General features: G+C 42.6%; 2 protein-coding genes across 2 annotated transcripts; both read left to right on the plus strand.

The window, feature by feature from the left end:
- The first annotated feature begins 3,254 nt into the window (after positions 1-3,254).
- LOC148116229 (vomeronasal type-2 receptor 26-like) lies at positions 3,255-4,640 on the plus strand. The gene is made up of 2 exons (XM_087883518.1): positions 3,255-3,381; positions 3,760-4,640. The coding sequence occupies exons 1-2, from the start codon at positions 3,255-3,257 to the stop codon at positions 4,638-4,640; spliced, it is 1,008 nt and encodes a 335-aa protein (XP_087739644.1).
- Positions 4,641-15,224: 10,584 nt separating this feature from the next.
- On the plus strand, positions 15,225-16,942 carry LOC148116230 (vomeronasal type-2 receptor 26-like). The gene is made up of 2 exons (XM_087883519.1): positions 15,225-15,351; positions 16,062-16,942. The coding sequence occupies exons 1-2, from the start codon at positions 15,225-15,227 to the stop codon at positions 16,940-16,942; spliced, it is 1,008 nt and encodes a 335-aa protein (XP_087739645.1).
- The last annotated feature ends 3,740 nt before the right edge of the window (positions 16,943-20,682 follow it).

Here is a 20,682-nt window from a genome sequence, read left to right on the forward strand (position 1 = left end):
AGAATTTACAGAATCTACCATCTTTTTTATTTGAAACAAGCATGGAAGGTGAAAGTTACAATATCTACAATGCTGTTTATGCTGTGGGACACGCATTGCATGCAATACATGGATCTGGAGGACAACCAACCACAATGAGGCTCAGAAAGAGGATCTCAAATATTCAGTCATGGCAGGTAATCATAATCATAATCATAAATTTATTTGTCAAGCATATATAAGATAACAGGTAAAAGTATAAGCATAATTTGAAGACATGAAAAGAGTAAGTAAAAAGGAATATTAGGACAGGGACAGTAGGCACGCTGATGCACTAATGCACGCCCCTTAGAGACCACTTAGGAATGGGGTGAGGTCAACAGGAGACAGTCTAAGGTTAAAGTTTGGGGGGTTTGGGGAAGAAACTACAGAGTCAGGTAGTGCATTCCTGGCATTGATCACTCTGTTGCTGAAGTCACATTTTCTGCCATCGACTTTGGAACGATTTACCTTGAGTTTGTATCTATTATTTTCTAATGTATTGTTGTGGTTGAAGCTGAAGTAGTCATTGACAGTAAAGACATTGTGGCAGATAATTTTATGTACTATGCTTAGGTCAGACTGAAGTTGGCATAGTTCTAAATTGTCTAAGCCCAAAATTTGGAATCTGGTGGCATAAGGTATTTTATTGCAGTTAGAGGAATGGAGGACTCTTTTCATCAAATATTAAATATATCATATTAAATATAAAATATCGTAATCTCAGTGACTGGGCAACAGATCTCTAGATAGGAAACTATCTATATATGTTTCTTGAATTACTGTTTAAATATCTGTGTGCTATCGATCTATCTAAGAAGAGATTAAGATAGCAATTATTAAAAATAATTTTTGTAGAACCTCCTCACTTTCTCTCAGTCAGTAGCCTGAATCCACTCTATAAAAAGATAATCAATACATTTCAATGTTACTGTGGCTTAGAATTGTTTGTGACTCCACCGCATTTTTTATTATGCCATTTTGTGTCATATTATTATTTTATTATGCCATTGAAGAAGCCATGATTCAAATGTCCAATGATAAAGAGAATGTGTCATCATTTTGGGGATGGAGATGAATATCTGATGTTACTTCTGATTGCTTAGATCTTCATCGAGGGAACTCTTTTAGCTTCTCAGGTATAGACCCATCTCCTAGGCTGATGGCCATCACATTATGATAGAAACCAGGATGTCTCATGTGTGGTGTTCAGCCAATTAATCCGGCTGTCTTTTCTTTCAGCTTCTTCCCTATCTGAGGAACGTCAAGTTCAACAACAGTGCTGGGGAGGAAGTCTCCTTCTCAGAAAGTGGATTGGTTTCTTCTCGTTACGATCTTCTCAACTGGCTTTTCCTCCCCAATCAATCTTTTGTCACCATCAAAGTTGGACAAATAGAGTCCACGGCTTCCCCAGGACAAGATTTCACCATTAACTCTGATGCGATCATCTGGGCCACAAAGGTGAGTTGGAAGGAAAATTTATAAATTCAGCAAAGGATTAATTCACTCCAGGGGATGCATACCCCCCTTTTAACCAGGAAATAGATCTATTCAGTCAGAAAAAAATTCAGGGATTTGATGAAAAACCTGCTTTTGAGTTTAACACATTTACAATTTGACTTCTGAAAAGTCCAAGATGGGGTAAGATTGGGAAGAACTCCTGCTTGGAACCCAGGAGCCCATTAAAGCAAAAATGATTTCCATGGACCATTCAGTTGGATCCCCACAATTCTTTCTTTTCAAAAAGCTGTAGCTCCATCTCACAAGCCTTCATTTGTATTTTGAGGTCTCAGTTACAATCTCCAGCATCCATTCTGGAGGGTCAGGATTGCCACTGGCCTGACTCCCCCTGGAGCTTATCCCTCTCATAGGCCCTGGTAAACCATCTCTTTTGAAGACATTCTAAATTTAATTTAATTTAATATTTAAATTTATATACTGACCTTCTCCCGAAGGACTCAGGGCGGTGAACAGCCAAAAAGATAAAACACACAAACTACAAAATTTCAAAACAGTTTAAAAATATATTAAACAATTTGGCCCGACAGTTAAAATCCCCCATTTAAAACCCAAATTAAAATTACACAATTGGAGAGATTAGGCCAGCCTGGCTTGATGAAATAAAAAGGTTTTGAGGGCCCGACGGAAAGTACATAAATCCGGAATCGTCCGTATCTCTGGAGGGAGCTCGTTCCAGAGGGCATGAGTGACTGTGCACAAGGAGTCCCAATCCAGAAAGGAACGCAACTGACGAATCAGGCGAGCCTGATAAAAAGCTCCCCTGACCACGGCCATCACATGTTCTTCTAAAGACAACCATGCATCAGGAGGACACCCAAGTTGCGAGCCCTCTCCGTGGGGGCCAACGACTCGCCCCTAATAGTCAGAGATGGCACCAACTGACTATATTGGGACACCGGAAGCCACAGCCACTCGGTCTTGGATGGGTTGAGCTTGAGCCTGTTTCTCCCCATCCAGATCCGTATGGCCTCCAGGCACTGGGACATCACTTCAAGGGCATCGTTGGGGTGGTCCAGGGTGGAGATGTACAGCTGAGTGTCATCAGTGTACTGATGGTACTTCACCCCGAACCACAGATGATCTCACCCAGCGGCTTCACATAAATGTTGAACAGAAGGGGCGAGACGACTGACCCCTGCAGCACCCCACATACAAGGCACCTCGGGGTCGACCTCTGACCCCCCCCCATGAACACAAACTGTGATCAGGCAGAGAGGAAGGAAGAGAACTGCTGCAACACGGTGCCCCCCCACCCCTAATCCCTCCAACCGGCGCAGCATGATACCATGGTCGATGGTATCAAAAGCCGCTGAGAGATCTAACAGGACCAGGAGAGAGGAGCAACCCCTGTCCTGAGCCCTCCAGAGATCATCAACCAATGCGACCAATGCCGTTTCTGTGCTGTGCCTAGGTCTGAAGCCCGACTGGAACGGATTGAGATAGACCGCTTCATCCAGGAACTGGGGGAACTGTCGCGCCACTACACTCTCAACAACCTTCACCACAAAGCGGAGGTTGGAGACTGGATGGTAATTTGCTAAAACAGCCAGTCCAAGGAGGGCTTCTTGAGGAGGGGCCTCAACACAGCCTCTTTCAAGGTGGCGGGAAAGATGGAAATAGAAACAGAAATGTAGAAATAGACAAATGAAGCATGTTTATTACTTAGGCCATCTCAAATATTTCTCTTCTAGAAGGTGCCCTTTGCCAGGTGTGGCATGAAGAGGTGCCATGCAGGAGAGAGGAAGAGCGTTCCAGAAGGCAAGGAAGTTTGCTGCTACCAATGTGACCCTTGTCCAGAAGGGACCATTTCTAATCAGACAGGTACAGCACACGTCAAGTGTAGATCTTCAAGAAAGTCAATATTAATTTTGGCATCAGTTTTGGTAGGAGGCTTTATATGATTCAATATATTCATATATTCAGCAGACCCTCTCAGTTCATGAATCTAAGCTGTGCTACCCAGAGGCCACTTTTCCTGCTCCCCAACAATTTATTATCAGGTTGTTTCATGGCAAAATTTATAGGTTTCCTACTAAGGAAAAAGATTGAATGTCTGGATTTGCAGAATAAAGCAGAGAAGTTGAGCAAGAGAACAGATCTGTTTTTCTGGCTAATTTATTCCCAGCATTGTCAATATCGATGGATGATTTGTCTTTGTTAATTCATCATGAAATTCACACTGACTCTTGATTTCAGATGCAGCTCTCTGTGATCCTTGCCCAGAAGATCAATATCCCAACAAGGAAAAGGACCACTGCATTGCCAAGAAGCTCCACTTCCTTTCCTATCAAGACAACCTGGGATACTCCTTAACATCTCTCACTCTTTTTTTCTATGTGACCACATCTGCAGTCCTGGTGGTTTTCCTTAAGCATCACGATACACCGATTGTCAAGGCCAACAACCGAGATCTCACGTACATCCTCCTGGTCTCCCTCCTACTCTGCTTCCTCTGTTCCTTCCTCTTCATTGGTCAACCAGGGAACCTCACCTGTCTTTTTCGACAATCTGCCTTTGCCGTTTTCTTTTCTCTTGCAGTTTCCTCTGTCTTGGCAAAAACTGTCATGGTGGTTCTGGCCTTCATGGCCACCAAGCCTGGGAACAGGGCAAGGAACCTCTTAGGAAAACCACTGACCAATTCCATTGTCTTAGCCTGTCCCCTGGTCCAAGCAGTTATTTGCACCATCTGGCTGGTAACCTCTCCCCCATTTCCCAACTTGGACTTTCATTCCTTGGTAGGAGAGGCCATCTTGGAATGTAATGAAGGCTCAGCTTTGATGTTTTATGCTGTCCTGGCCTATCTGGGATTCCTGGCTCTCATCAGTTTCACGGTGGCCTTTCTGGCTAGGAAGTTGCCCAACAGCTTTAATGAAGCCAAGTTCATTACTTTTAGCATGCTGGTCTTTTGCAGTGTTTGGATCTCCTTCCTCCCCACCTACCTGAGCACCAAAGGGAAGTCCATGGTGGCCGTGGAGATCTTCTCCATCTTGGCCTCTGGGGCTGGTCTCTTGGCTTGCATCTTTTTCCCCAAATGCTACATTATTTTATTTAGGCCCAATCTGAATTGTAGAGAGAATATAATGAAGCATAAGAATCTTTGATGTGTGTGAGGATGTATGTTTAATTTTGACATTTTAGTGTTTGATTTTTTTAATCAATGTGTTTGATGAAATGAGGGAAGTGCTTTTTCATTAAATAATTGGAAATCAAGTGATGTACTAATCACAAAGTTTCTATCAATCAGCAATAAATGCCTAGCCTTTTATTTTTCATTGATGCCAGTTCTCCCCAGGGAGACCCCATGACCAACGTGGAAATAAACAATAATAATGTAAAGATGTTGTTATTCCTTTCCAATATAGATGTTGCCCTCTCTTTTATTTTAATCTGATTGGGTGTAAAAATGTGTTTTGTTGTGTTCACTTCTGGTGTTTTTAAGCTTATTTGTTTCAATAGATTTCTACAAAGGTATAGAGTTTATATGAACCACACTGTTTAATTTCTGTTAATTGAGAAAAATATCTTTTCATAAATAAAATCATGTGATCAGTAATATTATTGATAGTTTCCTGCCCTGCTTTTCATACATTGTTTATTCTGTCTTACTATTGTGGAGAAGAATGGATGGATGGATGGATGATAGAGATAGATAGATAGATAGATAGATAGATAGATAGATAGATAGATAGATGATAGATAGATAGATAGATAGATAGATAGATAGATGAATACATCATGACTTGTTTTTTCTTGAAATAATTAAATAATTCATATATTTAATTAAAGGGAGGAAGACATTGTTATATGATGCTCCCTGATTTGTTTAATGAAATTACAGATAAGAGATCAGAAAATGCTTTAAAAATTGGTTATTTGAGAAGACAAATGTCTTGTTCCTCTATATGCAGATGATAGTATGTTGTTTAAGGACTCGAATATATTTCCAAGAATTGTTACATAGATAGATATACATCATTGTTATGAGCATGTGTTTGAAAAATAATATATCAAATACCAAGATAGCTTTGTTTCAAAGAGAAATTGAATGAACCCTTTTTCCTGTGTTCCAGTGACTGTCTAGAAGAATTCAGTCTTATGAATTGGATGTTAGAACTGCCACTCAAAAGAGAAAACACCTCCTTTGTTAAATTGGGGAGGGGGGGTAGAGAGTGGGGGGAAGGTGTGGGTAGAGGTGTAGCTCTGAGACGTGTTCCCAGTCCTACCATTCAAAAATGTTCCAAGGACCAAATAACACTTTTTTAAATTCTTGTTGATAATGTTGATAAGGCTCCCAGATAACAGGGACACTCAGTGGAGTACAACAAATTGATTAATAAATAAAACAAGAAGGCATAATGCATCCTGGGTGAAATTGGCCAGTATGATTGCTGAGCACATTGTAAGCCGCCCTGAGTCTTCGGAGAAGGGCGGCATATAAATCAAAATTTAAAAAAAAAAATTAAAAAAAATGATGGGATCAGTTTCTTGAGGAGAAGGCTAGTCACAGCCTCCTTGAGAGATGCAGGAACAAGTTCTCTCTCAAGGGTGAATTTATGCTGGATCCAGTTCCATTCCTGGTCTCATCCCAATAACAGAGACTTCCTGCTTCCAACCTTTCTTCTTGCCTCCATCTTCTTTGTTGATCTTTGGGCATTCAGAGCCTCTGCAGCTCAATTCCATCCTTTTGAACAAATCAAAGCTATACAAAAAACTACATCACTACCATCTGCTTTTGGAGGAGGAGCTGAGAGTCCAGGGAGACACCCAGATTTCACAGCAGTCCTAAGCAAGCCAGGGCAATGTCATGGAAGACCAAAAACCCAATGTCCCCACCACTGGGAGGGCCAATCATCCACAGCTGCTTGATTCTACTGGGATTAAAATGGAGACTGTTCCTCCCCATTCAATAGGCTTCAGATACTAGGACATAAGCTGGACAGCATTGCTTGGTCAACCAATGGTTGAATACTTGGCCTTGAAAGACCTCCAAGGTCCCTTCCAACTCTGTTATTCTATATCTTTTATATCTTCTCAATGAGAAGGACTCACTGAGAAACCTTGAAAATCAAACGTTTGGGCTCAATGTCTCCCCTCCAACTCACACTGAATGGAAAGAGCTTCAGAGAATGGAGAGAACCACATAACACCCATGTACCCATTCCTGTTACCCCAGCCACTCCAGAGGTTTACCATGGGTGATGGGACACCAATTTGCACTTCTGAAGACCTCCTTCCCAAGACAAAAACAGCAGACAAACTTTCCTGATTCCAACTCCTTGTTAGATGACCTTCCTATAGAGTTTAAATTAGCCCAATACCTTGAGAGATGCTCCTGCCAACTTTTAAGTTCTATGGGAGAAGTTAGTGTCTAATTTCATCACCTGCCATATTTATTTATTTATTTATTTATTAAGCTTATATGCCGCCCTCTCTCCGACAACGACTCAGGGCGGCTCACAGCAATAACAAGCAAATAAGTCAATACTTAGATGTTAAAACTGTTAAAATTCCCCTTAAAAAACCCCTTCAGTCCCATCCAGCCCGGCGAAATAACCATGTCTTAAGGTCACGGCAGAAGGAGTGCAGGTCAGGGGCCACCTGGAGCTCCAGGGGGAGTTGATTCCATAAAGTAGGTGCACCCACAGAGAAAGCCCGTTCTCTAGGAGTCGCCAGTCGACACTGCCTGGCTGACGGCACTCCAAGGAGGCCCTCCCTGTGGGAACACACCAGGCGATGGGGAGCTGTCGCTGACCGCAGATGGTCCTTCAGGTACCCTGGACCTAAGCTATGTAGGGCTTTATAGGTGATAACCAGCACCTTGAATCTCACCTGGAGGGCAACCGGTAGCCAATGCAGGCCGCGCAAGAGGGGTGTAACATGAGAGTATTGGGACACTCCCATCACAACCCATGCGGCCACTTTCTGCACCAGCTGAAACCTCCGAGTGGTCTTCAGGGGCAGCCCCATGTAGAGAGCATTGCAGTAGTCGATCCGGGAGGTCACAAGCGTATGAGTGACTGTACGGAGGTCATCACGGTCCAGATAGGGGCGCAATTGGTACACCAGATGAATCTGTGCAAATGCCCCCCTGGTCGCGGTCGCAACATGATCTTCCAAAGTCAACCGTGAATCCAGGAGGACACCTAAATTGTGCGCCCTTTCAACAGGGGGCAACACCTCACCCCCTATGACCAACGATGGAATATTTCCTTGGAAATGAGATGCCAGTACCCACAGCCACTCAGTCTTGGTGGGGTTGAGTTGAAGCCTGTTCCTCCCCATCCAGAGCCGCACCGCTTCCAAGCACCGGGACATCACGTCGAGGGCATCACTGGGCTGGTTCAGGGTAGATATAAAAAGTTGGGTATCATCAGCGTACTGATGATACCTCACCCCGAGACCACGGATGATCTCCCCCAGTGGCTTCATATAGATGTTGAACAAGAGGGGTGAGAGGACCGATCCCTGAGGCACCTCACATGTGAGGGACCTCGAGGCCGACCTCTGTCCCCCTGCCAACACCATTTGCGCACGCCCTGAGAGGTAGGAGGTGAACCACTGAAGAACGGTGCTTCCACCTCCCAAACCCTCAAGGTGCCGCAGTAAGATACCATGGTCAATGGTATCAAAAGCCGCCGAAAGGTCTAATAGGACCAGGACAGAGGAATATCCCTTGTCCCGAGCCCTCCAGAGATCAACCACCAGTGCGACCAATGCCGTCTCCGTGCTGTACCAGGGCCTGAAACCCGACTGATATGGGTTCAGATATAATGTTTCATCTAGGACCAACGAGAGCTGGTGTGCCACCACACTCTCAACAACCTTCGCCATAAAGCGAAGGTTGGAGACAAGGCGAAAGTTGTTCAAAGTAGCCAGATTCAGGATAGGCTTCCTGAGGAGGGGTTTCACCACTGCCTCCTTCAAGGCAGCTGGAAAGTGCCCCTCACCCAAAGAAGCCATAATTACTGCCTGGATCCAGCCACGTGTAACTTCCCGGGTTGAATAAACAAGCCAGAAGGGACACGGGTCCAGCACACACGTGGTGGCACTCAGCTTCCCCATGATCCTGTCCACTTCCTCGGGAGTAACAGGATCAAACTCTTCCCAAACCACCAGACCACTCGTCCCCTCCCCGATCGACCCTGCCCAGTCAGAGTCCAGCCCCCTCGAATCTGAGCGATGTTATGTTGGTATATATAAACCACTTATTCCATCCAAGTGTTGGCACGATTGCCCAGAATAACTAGGGTACAACTGATTGTCAAGTGCCATCATGCCCCATGAATACTTATACAATCCAAGCAAACTATGTGTCAAGCTTCCAAGTAATTCATCACCTGAAATAAAATTCAAGGCATCCATTTTCCATTAAAGTCTGTTTATTAGGAACATATCAAATTGGCGAGGGCTTGGTGTAACTCCGACTCTGGCCAGGAAAGAATGCTACCTAGACATAACATCCCCTTTTATCTCTAGGACCCCCCTGTCAACAGCTAAAGAGCAGCGAGCCTGAAGTACCTTTAAATTCCTTTACTCGCAAACCTAAAAGCTAAGGGTAAAAATAGGCAAAGGCTACAATAAAATATGGCTACACATATGCCATCTTCAGGGTCGACACTATGGAAGAGGCCAGTCTTCATCTTGTGTGCACATGCTCAGTTTCACATAACTCAAATACCCAACAGATGACTCTCAACTGCATCTGATCTGTGGATTAACAACAGGAGAACCAAACTCATTTTTCTCTACCTGATGTATTGCTCCATAAATAGGAAAATTGCTTTCCCTTGCAATTATCAGAGGAACAGTAATTCCTAATGTATCCCCTTTGGATTTCTATACACACACAAACATACACACACTCAAAATCTTCCAAGATAAAAGCTGTTTAAATTAGATACTCAGAGTTCTCCTGGTGGGGGCAGGACATGTCACCTTGCCTTGTATTGCAAAGAGTGAACTCCTGGGTTTGCTTAGACTCAGCTGGCCTCAGTTTCCTCTTTGGTCATAAACCAAACACAGGTAAGCGGAAACATGGCTGGATCTAAATTGGCCTTGGGGCCATCCAGGTAGCACAGATTATTTCTCTTGTGCTAAAGCTCTGCTGAGATTTCAAATCCTTGCTGAGATTCGACTTCTACAAAAAAATAACCTCTTGATTGCTGATTTAGAGGGGAAGGAGAGAAGAATGACTGGGCTGCCTCTCTTCCTCCTACTGCTGCTCTTCTGGCTCCTGCCTCCAACTTCTCTAATGTCTACTAAGAGGAAGCAAACTGGGTGTGTGTTGACAAACAGTTTACAGACTAAGAGAGACTTTTACAGGCCTGGTGATTTCATTATTGGTGGGAATTTTCCCTTGGGAGCTACACATAAATCCAACATCCGGTCCTTTCAAAAAAAGCCATCTCTACTTCTGGAGAATATTTTGTAAGTTTCACCCAAAGTGGAAAGATGTAAATAATTATTTGCTTTGTTTTATATTCAGGGACTCTTTTCAGAAACACTTGTTCTAGTGACGTTTGCAATGTCCTACCATCGTTCAGATCTTTGTGTTTTTGTCAATAAAGAACCAAACTCATATAATAGGCTAGAATTCTCCATCTTTCCAGAACTCTTGATCAGGAAGCAAATAAACCACCAAAAAGTCAGGAAGGACAACACCTTAGAAACTGTGCTGTCCTAGTGAAGAAATTGACTTACAATATTAATTTGGACAGAAACTCCTGATGGAAAACTCAATGATGAGGTCAAACCCATTTAAAGTGTGGGGGAGGAGTAAAAAATCCATCTGTCTTGTGCTCAACAATGGTTTCCAGACCTGAAGAAGCTGCTTCAAGAGGGAAACAAATTAATTGGGATGGAAGAGGGAAGGATTACCATCACTGAAGGAAAGTGAAGGGGGGGTGATGGAGGGGTATCAAATGATCTGTGGAATGGAGAAACAGGATTTTCTCCTTTCTGTCAAGGCCATTAATCAAGGAACAGCCTTAACAATGAATCAAACCCAATGGACTTTGAAACTCCCTGCTACAAAGAACATTTTTAAAAAAGACACAGCAAACTCCATCAACACCCACAAGCTCTCCTTAAAATTTCCCCAATGATTTTCTTACTGTAGAATGATACCCAAGAACTACCAGCAGTTCAGCGCCTTGGTGTTTGCAGTCAGAGAGGTCAACAAGGATCTCGTTCTCCCCTCCAACATCACCCTTGGCTTCCACATCTATAGCAATTCTCAGATTGAGATGGAGATTTGCTCAAACAGCCTCTCCCTGCTCTCCACCCGAGACCGAATGGTTCCAGGGTACAAATGCGACATGAAGGACCCTCTTCTCTCTGTCATTGGAGATCTCGATCCCAGATCCTCAAGGCAGATGGCCTCCATCTTCAGCCTCTTCAAGGTCCCACAGGTAAGGGGGCTTCACTGGATACAGTATAGAGTACAAAAACAACTGAAGCACACCCAGAAGCCAACGGTGGAAAACAAAGGGGGTGTTTTGGGGGACATATAGTTCTATTTTTTGTGTCATGATATGTTTTTATAGAAGCCAAAACTGATCAGTGAGATAACTTTGAAATGTGGTACTTGCCAAGAGGAATTTCTTCTTAATCTATTCTTCATAAAAGTGTAGTGTAGTATATTCTCTGTATTGATTTGATGTATGGTTCCCTTGGCTTCTGACATAATCCAAATAATGATAACCCCTAAAATTTACTATCAAGAATCTCACTTTCTCCAGCTCGGTGTTGGCTTTGAGTTCACTCAGGAAGACAGAATAGTTTATCCTTCCTTCATCTGGATTAATCCCAAGGAATTTCCTCAGTATGAGGGTTTAGTCCAGCTGCTCCTGTATTTCCAGTGGAACTGGGTTGGGCTTCTGGCCCCTGAAGATGAGAGTGGAGAACGTTTCTTCTCATCTCTGGTGCCAATGCTGAAGGAGAAGGAGATCTGCCTGGCCTTCACCGAAATATTGAAATCAGATTTTCTTGATACTACAATGCTGAAGTTACTTCGTAGTGTGGAGACTTGGTCTAAAGCTGAAGTGATTGTTCTATTTGGAGACCCCAATAGTATTAAAAATGTACAGGTGGCAATCAGTGTCCATGAACATTTGAGGAAGATGTCATTTTGGAAAGTTTGGGTCTTAACTTCCCATTGGAAACTTACTGTGGCCAGGAATCAAAACATCTTGAAAGCAGTAAAGCTCTTCCATGGGGCTTTGCATTTTAGGTCCCACACTGAGGATGTCTCAGAATTCAATCGTTTCCTCCTGTCTTTAGATCCCATGAAGCCACAAGGGGATGTCTTTCTCCTACAATGTTGGGAAAGGTTATTTGGCTGCATGATGAACAAACCAGGAAGGATCCTTCCAAAGGGGGTAAAACAATGTACAGGAAAAGAAAATTTACAGAATCTACCTTCTTACATTTTTGAAACAAGCATGGAAGGTGAAAGTTACAACATCTACAATGCCATTTATGCTGTGGGACATGCATTGCATGCAATATATAGATCTGGAGGACAACCAACCACAATGAGGCTCAGAAAGAGGATCTCAAATATTCAGTCATGGCAGGTAATCTCAGTGAGTTTTTATCTAGTCCAGAGATCTCTAGGTAGGAAACTCCCTATATGCATTTCTTGAATTACTGATTAAATATCTGTGTGCTATCAATGTATCTAAGAAGGGATTAAGACAGCCATTATTAAAAATAATTTTTGTAAAACCTCCTCACTTTCTCTCAGTCAGTAGCCTAAATCCAATCTGTAAAAGGACAACTCAATTCATTTTAATGTTGGTTTAGATTATTGTGCCTCAGAAATGTTTGTTATTGCGTGCCAAGTTTCAAAACTTTTTTTTTAAGCAGGCTATCCATTCAATTTTAAATTAACCATTTTAATACTTCAGTGAGTTTTAAAAAACACTTCAATAAAACATTCTTCAGACTATAACCTTAAAGATACTATTAATCCATTGGGTTAAATTATTTCTAACTCTTGAGTTCATTCTTCAAAATATCAATTTCAAAACTTCCGGGAAGCTATCCATTAACTTTAAAATTAACCATTTTAATACCACAATAACTTTTAAAAAGCTATCCATTTTTAGTTAAACATTTTTACTTAAACTTAAAAAATACTAATTTCAGTAAGCTTTTCAAATTTATTATTAAGATCCTCCCCAAAAGAAATTAATCTTCCATTCTTCCTTTTTTTTTCTTTTTTTTTTTTCATTTTCATTTTCATTTTTTTTCTTTCTATATCTTTTCCAGTCCTTCTTCTTCAATAATACTTTCTTCTTCAGCATTGCTCCTCCCCCTGCTTTTATTTTCGAAAATTTTTGAATATGGATTTGAGGCTGATGTATCTTTGGAATTCGTTCTCTTCTTAGAATTATCTCCTTTAATTTAAAGCCTCCATTTCGACTCTTCCTGTTTGTATAATCAGTCACTTCATTCCTTAAAGATTGATTCTGTCTATTGTCATGGTAAAGTTTATCAGTCTGCAGGAAAGAGTCTATTTGCTGCTTTTCAATTAACTGCATAGAAGCCTCTGCCAAAACCTCTATTTCCAGTGTGCTAACTTCCATCTTAATCCTGACAGCCTCTTTTCCCCCCTTCAAAGTCACATTAGCTTGGTTAATTTCTTCTTCTTTTCCAGCCAGCAAATCATTGTTGTTCTCCAGATTTTGATTTTGAACAGTCCTTTTAATTGATTCTAATAGAACAGAAGTATGAAAATTTAAGAGTTCTTGTAAAACCTTTACATTCACAACTTGTGAGTTTGCTGGCTCATATAATAATGATCCTCCATCCTTGATGTCAGCCATATTTCAATTTTCACTTTAAATTTATTCAGCTATCAGGTCAATAAGTCCAATTATTTTCCACACAATTTAGAAGTATAAATTAGTTGAGGTCAATACCATAGTCTTTCCCATTCCACTAGCACTTTAAATCTTTTTCTTGCTGCGTAATCCAGTAGCTTTAACACTGTTGCTAACGTTAACAGGCACTTTCACTAGTAATAAGTTTCGTTTTCACACCCTTAGGCGCCATCTTTTTTTTTTCTCTTTTAAACGGAGTTAAAGTTCAGTACTTGCATTTTTTGTTCTCCTGATTTTGCTCTGCCAGCATCCAGGGTCGAAGTTTCTCATAATCCTTAAAATTGCATTGCTGGTGTAGTCGCGACCCCTTGTTCTGCATAAAGCAGACTCGTCCCAGATCTGGAGCACTGAAGGGCTTTCAGGGAGCTCTCACCCTGCAAACCCCAGGCTTAAAAAAAAACTGGGGGTCTAGGGGAGCTCTACACAGACCCTTCTGCTCTTCTCTCCCCCTTTTTCCCTGGGGGAGCGTTTCGAGCCGCTAGACAGCAGATTTTCACTGTTCTAGCGGCAAACAGAATCGCGGGGCTGGAGCTCCTAAAGGAGCGTCCATCGGGGATCGGATATCACTTTCAGCATTACCTATTTTAGGTCATGAAACATCTGCAAGAAAACAACCAGGCTCAGAGAGAAGCAAGGACTCCATAGAAGTTATTTAATCATTCCTAAAATGCACTTGCCATTTACAAGAATGGGGGGGCCAAATAAAATTAAAAACATAGCTTGCCAAGTATCACAGAGGAAAAACTACACAATGTAATTTGGAATATTTGTCTGTAGCTCTCATCCTTGTAAGACTGAAATTGAAGAAGCCATGATACAAATGTCCAATAATGAAGAGAATGTCTTGTCATTTTAAGGAGGGAGTTGAATATCTGATGTTACTTCTGATTGCTTAGATCTCCATCAAGGGAACTCTTTTAGCTTCTCAGATATAGACCTGATTCCTAGGCTGAAGGACATGACATTATGATAGAAACCAGGGTGTCTCATGTGTGGTGTTCAGCCAATTAATCCAGGTGTCTTTTCTTTCAGCTTCTTCCCTATCTGAGGAACATCAAGTTCAACAACAGTGCTGGAGAGGAAGTCTCCTTCTCAGAAAGTGGATTGGTTTCTTCTCGTTTTGATCTTCTCAACTGGCTTTTCCTCCCCAATCAATCTTTTGTCCCCACGAAAGTTGGACAAATAGATTCCACGGCTTCCCCAGGACAAGATTTCACCATTAACTCCAATGAAATCATCTGGGTCACAAAGGTGAATTGGAAGGAAATATTGTAAATTCAGCAAAGGATTAATTCACTCCAAAGGAAGCATAACACCCTTTTAACTGGGAAATAGGTCTATTCAGTCAGAAAACAATTCAGGGATTTGATGAAAAACCTGCTTTTGAGTTTAACACATTTACAATTTGACTTCTGAAAAGTCCAAGATGGGGTAAGATTGGGAAGAACTCCTGCTTGGAACCCAGGAGCCCATTAAAGCAAAAATGATTTCCATGGACCATTCAGTTGGATCCTCACGATTCTTTCTTTTAGAAAAGCTGTAGCTCCATGTCATAAGACTTCCTTTGCATTTTGAGGTCTCAGTTCCAATCTCCAGCATCCATTCTGGAGGGTCAGGATTGCCACTGGCCTGACTCCCCCTGGAGCTTATCCCTCTGGTAGGCCCTGGTAAACCATTTCTTTTGAAGACATTCTAAAGATGGAAAGAGAAATGTAGAAATAGACAAATGAAGCATGTTTATTACTTAGGCCATCTCAAATATTTCTCTTCCAGAAGGTGCCCTTTGCCAGGTGTGGCATGAAGAGGTGCCATGCAGGAGAGAGGAAGAGCGTTCCAGAAGGCAAGGAAGTTTGCTGCTACCAGTGTGACCCTTGTCCAGAAGGGACCATTTCTAATCAGACAGGTACAGCACACGTCAAGTGTAGATCTTCAAGGAAGTCATTCAATGGGAAAATATTAATTTTGGCATCAGTTTTGGTAGGATGCTTTATATGATTCAATATATTCATATATTCAGCAGATCCTCTCAGTTCATGAATCTAAGCTGTGCTACCCCAAAGGCCACTTTTCTTGCTCCTCAACAATTTAATATCAGGTTGTTTCACAGCAAAATTTATGTTTCCTTTTAAGGAAAAAGATTGAATTTATTATTATTAGTTCGATTTATATGCCGCCCTCCTCCGAAGACTCAGGGAGGCTTACAATGTACTTATAGCAATAGCCTTCATTCTTTTGTATATACCTGCTTATTAGGGCTTTTGCCCCGCCCCCATAAGTGGTGTTTCTACAAAGTCAGTTTATTGCCCCCACAATCTGGGTCCTCAATTTACCTACCTCGGAAGGATGAAAGGCTGGGTCAACCTTGAGCCTGGTGAGATTTGAACTCGCACTAATTGCAGGCAGCTGGCAGCTAAGTGATACATAACAGCACTTAGTCCACTGCACCACCAAGGCTCTTTTTGAATGACTGGATTTGAAGAATAAAGCAGAGAAGTTGAGCCAGAGAACAGATCTGTTTTTCTGGCTAATTTATTCCCAGCATCGTCAATATGGATGGATGATTTGCCTTTGTTGATTCCTCATGAAATTCACACCGACTCTTGATTTCAGATGCAGCTCTCTGTGATCCTTGCCCAGAAGACCAATATCCCAACAAGGACATGGACCACTGCATTGCCAAGAAACTCCACTTCCTTTCCTATCAAGACCCCCTGGGCTACTCCTTAACATCTCTCACTCTTTTTCTCTCTGTGACCACATCTGCAGTTCTGGTGGTTTTCCTTAAGCATCACAATACACCAATTGTCAAGGCCAACAACCGAGATCTCACCTACATCCTCCTGGTTTCCCTTCTGCTCTGCTTCCTCTGTTCCTTTCTTTTCATTGGTCAACCAGGGAAGCTCACCTGTCTTTTTCGACAATCTGCCTTTGCCATTCTCTTTTCTCTTGCAGTTTCCTCTGTCTTGGCAAAAACTGTCATGGTGGTTCTGGCCTTCATGGCCACCAAGCCTGGGAACAGGACTAAGAAACTCTTAGGGAAACCACTGACCAACTCCATTGTTGTAGCCTGTCCCCTGGTCCAAGCAATTTTTTGTGCCACCTGGCTGGTAACCTCTCCCCCATTTCCCAACATGGACTTCCACTCCTTGATAGGAGAGGCCATCTTGGAATGTAATGAAGGCTCAGCTTCGATGTTTTATGCTGTCCTTGCCTATCTGGGTTTCTTGGCCCTCATCAGTTTCACTGTGGCCTTTTTGGCTAGGAAACTGCCTGACAGCTTTAACGAAGCCAAGTTCATTACTTTCAGCATGCTGGTCTTTTGCAGTGTTTGGATCACCTTCCTCCCCACCTACCTGAGCACCAAAGGGAAGTCCATGGTGGCCGTGGAGATCTTCTCCATCTTGGCCTCTGGGGCTGGTCTCTTGGCTTGTATCTTTTTCCCCAAATGCTACATTATCCTATTTAAAGCCAATCTCAACTGCAGAGAGAATATAATGAGGCACAAGAATCTCTGATTTTATTATTTATTTATGAAACATAGTTATATTGCTATCCAATTTACACATTGGTGACTCCGGCTGGATTATAACATTAAAAATCACAACATAAAACCCATTGAAATGCCTCATTACACCCCCATTTATGCAGGGATTGGGAAGTTTTATTTTGATTTTGGATACATTGATTTTGATTTGAGGGGGGAGAGATATCCTCTTTTTCTACAGAATCCAATCTGGTTTTTTCATCTATTTGTGGTTTCTGTTTTCTATTCCTGTTCTGTCAAAGTCTTTAATTTTCTCTGTTTTTTCGGCTTGTTTCCTCCTTCTTTAATCTTCCCCTCTTCCAACTCTTGGTTCCATCTGAGGGAAATTACTGGAAGGATTCAAAGGTGCTTTTTCAAGAGACAACTGGACTTTCTGGTTTTTCTTTGAAGACATTTTGCTTCTGATCCAAGAAGCTTCCTCAGCTCTGACTGGATGGTGGGGATTCTCAGCATTCAGTTAGAACTGAAGAAGCTTCTTGAGTGAGAAGCAAAACATCTTCAAAACCCCTCCAGAAAGTCCAGTTGTCTCTTGAAAAAGCATCTTTGGAACAACTATGACCTGGAGGACTGAGAATCTCCATAGACATTTACCAGAAGGACGTTTCCCTCACGCAGGGTCTGAGGGGAGGCAATCAACATTTCTCTTTCCCTCTTTCCCTCAGTTGCTTCCTCCTTTCTGTTTGCCTCTTCTCATCTGAGCAGTTTATCTCTGAATTAGCCTCTTTCTCTGCCTCCTGGGCTTCAGTTCTGTCCATCTTCTTCCTCCTGGGGCCTCACAGAGAGTTCTTCCTCTATTCTGCATTCTTTGCTGGGTTTGCCTCATCCTGAGCTCCTTCCCTTCGTTCTCGAGAGGCCCAGGAACCTGAGTTTGTGTGGTGGCGAAGACCTATTCCCTGAGTTTGGAAGAGAAAAATACTGTCACCTTTGTAAATTTGGTTTATCTGCCTACCCGAAAATAGAAACCACCAAGGAATTCAGGCAAAGCCAAAGGCATTTTTGAGGGGGGTGGGATAGGGTGTCAAGTCTTTTTATAGGGTACAGAAATAAATACATTCATTAAGTATATGTGATACGTCAACAAGGAACAAATCATAGAACATAGAATAATAGACTTGGAAGGGACCTTGGAGGTCTTCTAGTCCAACCCTCTGCCCAGGCAGGAGACCTTATACCATTTCAGACAAATGGTTGTCCAGTCCCCCTTTGAAATCCTCCAGTGAGGGAGCACCCACAATTTCCGAAGGCAAGCTGTTCCACTGGTTGATTGTTCTCACTGTTAGGAAATTTCTCCTTAATTCCAGGTTGTTTCTCTCCTTGGTTAATTTCCATCCTTTGCTTCTTGTCCTGTCTTCAGATGCTTTGGAGAATAGGTGGATCCCGTCTTCTTTCTGGCAGCCCCTCAAATATTGGAACAAACTTATCATCTCCCCTCTAGTCCTTTTTTAAAAATTAGATTAGATATATCCAATTCCTGTAACCATTCATATGTTTTAGCCTCTAGCTCCCTAATCATCCTTGTTGCTCTTCTTCTCTGTACACTTCCCAGAGTTTTTTTTTTTATTGTGGTGACCAGAACTGGATGCAATATACCAAGTGTGGTCTTACTAAGGCTTTGTAAATGAGTACTAGAACTAGAAATCAAACAATAAGACATAATTTAGACATGGGAATTAAAGAATAGAAAGTATTGGTCCTAGATAACATTCCACAAGTGGCAAATTCATGAGTTACATCAACCCTCTTTTTCAATTAAGTTCATACCTTTCTCAATATACTTGCAAATGTACTTCAATGATTTCCAGAATATGCTCCCTATTGTTGAGTTGCTGAAAAAAACTAGTTTTTTCATGTTAAAAAAATGATTTGTCTGAAAACAGTCACATGGGTCACATCTTCCTCGTGTTCCAGACAGAACAAGATACGACAGGACAGGACAGGACAGGACAGGACAGGACAGGACAGGACAGGACAGAACTTTCCTGAAGTTCAAAAGGGACTAACCTGCTGGAGACAGAAGCAAAAATTGGCCCCTGGGATTATGCATTTCCTATATGGAAAAAATCTGTTCTTAGAAGAATGGAATTGATTAAATCAAATCAATGAATAAAGATATAAGGCCAAAATCTGTAATCTAATTAGAGCAATCCCATAGATTTCCAATGGGAAATTTTTCTCTTTTGGTGTCTGGCATTCTGGCTCCTTCTCTTGATTTATGGGAGAGGTTTTCCCTCCCTGTCCTAATTTATTGCTTTATTCCTCCCGTTTGGCTTCCGAAGGAAAATCTGCAGAAGAAATAGGCTGAGCTCCATTACTTGAGATCCTTTCCCTGTGAATATCTGTGCTTATCTTGTCTGTTCCTTATGCATTAGCCTCTCCTGCCTTTCTTAGATGTGTAAATATGAGACCATCCTTTTCTTGAGCCTCTCTCAATATTGGAGGAGTCCTACCAGCACTTACTGTTTCATGAACCCTGAAAAAAGTCTTGATTATTGATTAACCTCCAGTTTTAGAGTACCTCTGGAGGGAGGTGAGTGATCCATCACTGAAGGTTTTTCAGAAGAGACAAGCATATGTCTGAAATGGTATGGAGTTTCCTGCCTGAGCAGGAGGTTTATTTATTTATTTATTTGATAATATTTATATGCCGCCCTTTTCCTGAAGGACTCAGGGCGGCTCACAGCAATAAAACCAAACAATAAATAATACTAAAAATCCAATTAAAATCCCCAAATTAAAACTGTATCTCCCAAACAGATCAGAAGATTTGTTGAAAAAGCCATGTCTTCAGGTCACTGCAGAAAGAGCGGAGGTCAGGGGCCGTCCGGAGCCCAGTGGGTAACTCGTTCCACAGGGTCAGTGCGGCCACAGAGAACGCCCTCATCCTGGGCGCCCCCAGCCGACATTGTCTGGCTGATGGCACCCGGAGGAGGGCAGTCCTATGCGAGCGCACTGGGCAGTGGGAGGCCGGTAGGAGGTGGTCCTGCAAGTACTCCAGGCCCATGCCATGAAGGGCTTTATAGGTAAGCACCAGCACCTTGAAGCGGATCCAAAGGACCACCGGCAGCCAGTGCAGCTCGCGCAGGAGACGTGTAACACAGGAGTAACAGAAGCTCCCATAACAACCCACACGGCCGCATTCTGGACCAGTTGGAGCCTCTGGGTGCACCCCAAGGGCAGCCCCATGTAGAGGGCATTGCAGTAATCCAACCGAGAGATAATGAGAGCTTGAGTGACTGTATGGAGGGCATCCCTATTTAGGAAAGGTCACAACTGGCGCACCAGGCGAACCTGTGCAAAAGCCCCCCTGGTCACGGCCGTCAGATGGTCAACTAAGGAGAGCCGCGAATCCAGAAGGACGCCAAGATTGCGAACCCTTTCAGAGGGAGTAAGTAACTCCCCTTCCATCAAAAGTGATGGAGCCGCTAGATCATGGGATGCCGGCATCCACAGCCACTCCGTCTTGGAGGGGCTGAGTCTGAGCCTGTTCCTACCCATCCAGGAGGTCTTCTAGGTTGGGCTAGAAGACCTCTGAGGTCTCTTCCAGCTCTCTTATTCTGTTATTTCCTTCAGGTCCTCTGTTTGATTCCACCCATTCTTGTCATCCCTCCCAGAACAGAGGTTTAAGGGAGTGATGCTCTCCTTCCCACACCAGCTTACAATGGTGGAGACATTCTTCAGAAGAAAACACTGCAGATAACTTTTCTGGCTCTA

The sequence above is a fragment of the Pantherophis guttatus genome, chromosome 1 (assembly GCF_059756535.1).
Source record: "Pantherophis guttatus breed Tessera chromosome 1, ASM5975653v1, whole genome shotgun sequence".
Classification (NCBI taxonomy): domain Eukaryota; kingdom Metazoa; phylum Chordata; class Lepidosauria; order Squamata; family Colubridae; genus Pantherophis; species Pantherophis guttatus.